This window comes from Epithele typhae, assembly GCF_022376455.1.
Source record: "Epithele typhae strain CBS 203.58 chromosome Unknown BXZ73scaffold_544, whole genome shotgun sequence".
In the NCBI taxonomy this organism is placed as follows: domain Eukaryota; kingdom Fungi; phylum Basidiomycota; class Agaricomycetes; order Polyporales; family Epitheliaceae; genus Epithele; species Epithele typhae.
Genome location: NW_025954735.1, coordinates 7709 through 12490, shown reverse-complemented (window position 1 = coordinate 12490; position 4782 = coordinate 7709). Strand labels below are relative to the sequence as shown.

Sequence of the window (4782 nt, the reverse complement as noted above, 5' to 3'; positions counted from 1 at the left end):
TCGGGCATTATAACTTAATTATGATACTGCATCCAGCGAAGAAGTCCTGGACCCACAACTCCCGCTCAACGTTCTCTCGCTGACCTCCGACCCACGATCTCCCACTCTGAGTCACTGTGCCCGCGGTTATCCATGGACCGCTTTGCCCGCCGACTCTTCAAACTGCAATGTGGCCTTGGCAATGTCTTGATCAAGGTTAAACTTCGGAAAGAGCTTTTCCTCACACGCCGCGAACTGGTGTTTGGGGAGTTCTTCTTTTCGAGTTTTCGCGGTCGCCAGACTCCGGCGCTTTGGACAAGCTTTCTACAAGACACTGAATTTACAAACCGAAGGCTCTCAAGCAATAATGAGCCTGTTGGCCAGCATAATGAGCAGTTTGAGCCTGCAAGGGTAAGAGTGATTGGGTAACTTGTGCCGAAGGAACGAGATGGAACTCATCATGAAGGTGTATGTCAAGTGAGAAATTTAATGTGGTCGGGCCGGTGAGGGGCGTGCGTCTGATTTTGGCGGTTCGAGCCTGCCTGCCAGTGGTGCCACGATTTTTCCTTCTACGCTCGTCCTTTCCCTCTTCCCACCATCATACTGCGACCCCCCTCACGGTACGGTGCCATGGAGGACCCTGGCCGCCAGCCGCATCTTGCTCTTCGAATAGGGGAAATTGTAGAGACGATCATGGCAAACTTTGACCCCAGCGACACCTCCGACCGTCTGACCTGTATACACACGTCTCTCACGTGTCGCTCTTTCTCCGAACCGGCCTTGCGACGGCTCTGGCACACTCTCGACAGCCTCCTCCCACTTGAGAACATCATCCTTCCCTTCTACCAGCCGTTTCATGCAGTTTTGCGCGAACGGCCTCGAATGCTCTCACGCGACTCGGAACCGCGACAGGACCACGCAGAGAAGGTGCAGTCTAATTCGCATCCCCAAACTTCAACTAATCACGCGCCATAGATCATCTCGACTTCTGCCTACTCAAACGAGGCTAAACTGGAGAGACTGCGCATCTGCGCAGCACGAGTCGAGTCCCTCGTCTTCAAGACTACTCTTGAGCCTAGCGAGTTCGTGCTTCTTCTCGATCTCGCCCTGCTTGCAGGCGCACCCATCTTTCCCCGCCTCAAGAAACTCCATTATCGTCTCCGGTGGCATGCTCGGGAGACTGAGCTGCCCTTTGCGTTCTCGTCCTCGCTCGAGGAGCTCTCTTTGACCTCCATTACGGAAGAGGACAAGCATAGGACGCCTCCCCTTATCGCTGCATTCATCAAGCATTGCCCCCAAATATCCCGCTTCGCGCTAACCATGATGCCTGGGTACTTCCCCGACCGCCTCGCGAAAACATGGCAGGCCGTTTCGGGATTCTCGCACCTCCGTCACCTAACAACATCCTACGCACCTACCCCCGTCATCCTCATCCAGATTGCGACAAGGCGTTCTACAATTGAGACCATCGAATGCGAATACGTGGACTCCCCCTACACCGAACCCGCGCCGCTCCCGCTCAGCCCGCCCGTCCGAACCACGCAGCTAACGGTGCTCAAGCTCGGAGGACCGAAAGCGGGCATCGACGCGATCCTCCAGTCCGTGCTCGCGCCCCGCCTCACCCACCTGCACCTCGACGTCCCCCAGATGACCGACACCCGCGTGCTGCACACCGTCGCCTCCCTGCCGCTCGCGCGCTCGCTCCGCACCCTCTCCCTCGTCCTCGACTCCGGCCGGTTCTGGCAGTACCGCTTCCCGCTCTCGCTCTCGCATCTCCTCCGCCCTCTCCGCACGATCTCCCAGCTCGCGGAGGTCTCCATCACAATCACGTCCTGCACAGAGGTGACCGCGACGGACGGCGACTTCCACGCGCTCGCGCACGCGTGGCCGCTCCTCCGCCGCCTCCGCCTCGTCTACATCAACCGCGACGACGTCCACTGGGGCGCGCAGCCGATCGAGACGCTCTACGGCCACACGCACACGCACGCGGCGGCGACGCTCAGCGCGCTCCGCCACTTTGCGCGGGGCTGCCCCGCACTCGAGACGCTGGAGCTCGACATGCTCGAGGCGCGCCTGGATGCGGGACTCGAAGGCGGAGACAGCGTGGCGGGCGCGAGCGCGAGCGCGCTCGCGGTCCTGCAGGTGTGGGCGGACGACCGTGGGGCGCGGGACGAGGAGCGGCCGAACGCGCTACAGGTCGCGCGGTTCGTGGACGGGCTTTTCCCCCAGCTGGACTTGCGGCAGTCGTGGATTAGAGACACGCGCGGTGTCGGCGGAGATGTGTGGGAGAAGATGGAGGGGCTCAGGCAGGGAGGAGAGGTGGACTGCCTCGCGGTGTCTGCGATGTCGGTCTCGTCTTGACGGGGCCTTCTTGCGTCGTTCGCTCTGTTACACCAGTATAATGCACATTGATCGCTTCAGCTTCGCAGGTGCTTGCTCTTGACGAACTGTCACTTCCTCTTCCATCAAAAAACCTCCGGAGACTTTCCACCAAAGCGGACACGCAAGTTCGTACACATATGATCAGATTGACGGTATGTTACAACAGTGTATCCTCACACCCGCACAACGATCGGGCACCTCGCCCAATGCTCGACCCGAGGGAAAACCTTCTGCAGCTCTGCCGCAACTACGTCTCCAATGTCCGGCACCGGCGGCACCACCACGCCCGCGATCTCCAATGTCGTCAACCGCGCGTACCCGCCCGCCGGCGCGCCGCCCGCAAGCGCCTCGAGCGGCACCCACGGAAAGTCCACCTCCGGCAGACGCAGCGCGCGCAGGTGTGCGCACGCGCCCACGAACGCGGGGAGCGCGTCCAGGCGCGCGCGCTTGTCGGGCGTCGTCGCGCACGCGAGGCGGAACGCGCGGAGGTCCGGCCACGTGGCGGCGAGCGCGGCGAGGTCGTCGTTCGTGTACGCGACGCGGAACCGGGGCAGGTCGAGCGCGACGGACTGCAGCGCGCGGAGGGGCAGGAGCGGGGCGACGATGCCGGAGAGGGACGGGCCTGCGATGGACGGGATCCGTCCGAGGAGGTGGGGCGCGGGCGCGTGGATGTGGAGGGTGGTGAGGTGGGGGAAGTGCGCGCCGATAGAGGCGGTGAGGGGGGTCGAGAGCGCGTCGTAGACTTCGTATTTGACCTCAACGTGGAGGGATTTGAGGGGTGTTTGCGATAACGTTGCGAATTGTAGTCTGAGTGGGTGACGGTTGATGCTGAGAAGACGGCGTCTGTATGGACACGTACCGGAGTGTGCTGCGGAGAGGAAGAAAGTACCGATGATAAAGCTGGAGACCAGGAGGGTGGTTCGTTGGCACAGCGTCTCCGTGCACGGAGCATCTTATACATGGTGGGCAGAGCGTCTCCGTGCGTGGTGCATCTTACATGGTGGTTCGTGGGCAGAGCACCTTTGGTGGTAGGCGTGCAGCGTCCTCATGCACGGAGCGTCTTACGTGGTGGATAGCAGAGCTGGGCAGTCTCCAGGCTAACATCGACTCGGCCAGCATAGGTGTATTACAGCAGCCTTGTACACGGCCGTGCTCGTTTAAACCGTGCCCGCGTCTCTGCAGTGGTCACCGTCCTCCGCCTTCTCCCCACTCCCAGCGTTCGCCAACGCCTACCAGCTTCCGAACGCGGCGAGTCCTTGCGGCACCGCGCGCGTCAGCCACTCGTCCGGTCACCGCACACCGCACGCCGCGTACCACTGGCCTGCGTGCGAACAGGTCAGTCCATCATTGTGCACAGCATCGCACAGACGAGTCCTCACCTCGACGAGTAGTATGCGCACATAGAGAGGTGCCGCCAGAACCTGCAGAAAGAGCCCGGGATTGTCACCCAAAGTACCAAGCTCCACTGGGTGTATCCCGTCCCGCTTCTCTCGCATCTCAGCACGACCGTGCAACAGAGCTGAGTCGTACCAGGCACTCCGGCGACCAGCCGGACGCTTTCCCGCCTGACCGGTATGTCCGCGCTTTGAGGGATTTACTGCCGCACTGCCAACACGTCCCTATCAGCCAGTGACTCGGCGAACTCACGCATGGGGATGCGGTCTGCGAACAGGTCTGTCGCACACCGCCGCCGTCGCATCCTGAGCCTCGCAGGAAGGCACAAAAAGGTCAGTTTAATGTGTCCTCGCACTAGTCTCTGACACATGCTCACCTGAACGAGTACGTGCCCACTGCACCCTAGCTATTGTCGTCGGCCGTACCAGGCCAGATGTCTCGCATGTGCACTTGCCAGAAACCTGCGGAAACAGGTCAGTTTTGTCGCCCAAAGCACACGCACAGAGCGCGTTCCGTCCCGCCCCTCTCGTGTACCATAGCTAGAACCAGAATACGTACCAGGCGGCGACCGGGCGGTATGAACGCGTGCCCCGAGCATGTTTTCACCTGGCTGGTGCGCCCGCCGCGATTCGAGCGACGGGGACTTGCGTACCAGGGCTACACGGCGGTACGCGCGAAAGGACCGTGTCTAACACTCACCTGACAACGCGCATCCCGCAAGCCGGGCCGGAGACTCGCATTCGGGTCTTGAGTGTGCTGCGGGCGTCGTAGGTGTACCGTCGCGAAGCGGTGCCGCCATGCGGACGTGAGAGTCGGCCTGCACTTGGACGACTCTGTCGTTCCCATGTCACTCCAAGCTTCTCAGCTTCGCGTCTTCCCACCTTATCTTGCAGTAAAGTACATCTTGCTTGTTGACGGCTCTGGAGAGGTCGCAGGGAGGGTGAACACAGGAGAAGAGAGAGGGGGGAAGAGACTGGCAAGCAGTGCAGGCGGCGTTTCAGCGGCGTCGGGCGAGCTGCCAGGGGC

General features: G+C 61.4%; 2 protein-coding genes across 2 annotated transcripts; one reads left to right on the top strand and one right to left on the bottom strand.

The window, feature by feature from the left end:
- Window positions 1–672: 672 nt before the first annotated feature.
- Window positions 673–2340, top strand: BXZ73DRAFT_111421 (uncharacterized protein; the record flags this gene model as incomplete). Its single annotated transcript, XM_048017399.1, has 2 exons — window positions 673–906; window positions 955–2340. The coding sequence occupies 2 exons, from the start codon at window positions 673–675 to the stop codon at window positions 2338–2340; spliced, it is 1620 nt and encodes a 539-aa protein (XP_047870512.1).
- A 194-nt stretch (window positions 2341–2534) lies between these two features.
- On the bottom strand, window positions 2535–3857 carry BXZ73DRAFT_111420 (uncharacterized protein; the record flags this gene model as incomplete). Its single annotated transcript, XM_048017398.1, has 5 exons — window positions 2535–3168; window positions 3221–3229; window positions 3595–3616; window positions 3676–3682; window positions 3741–3857. The coding sequence occupies 5 exons, from the start codon at window positions 3855–3857 to the stop codon at window positions 2535–2537; spliced, it is 789 nt and encodes a 262-aa protein (XP_047870511.1).
- Window positions 3858–4782: the final 925 nt, after the last annotated feature.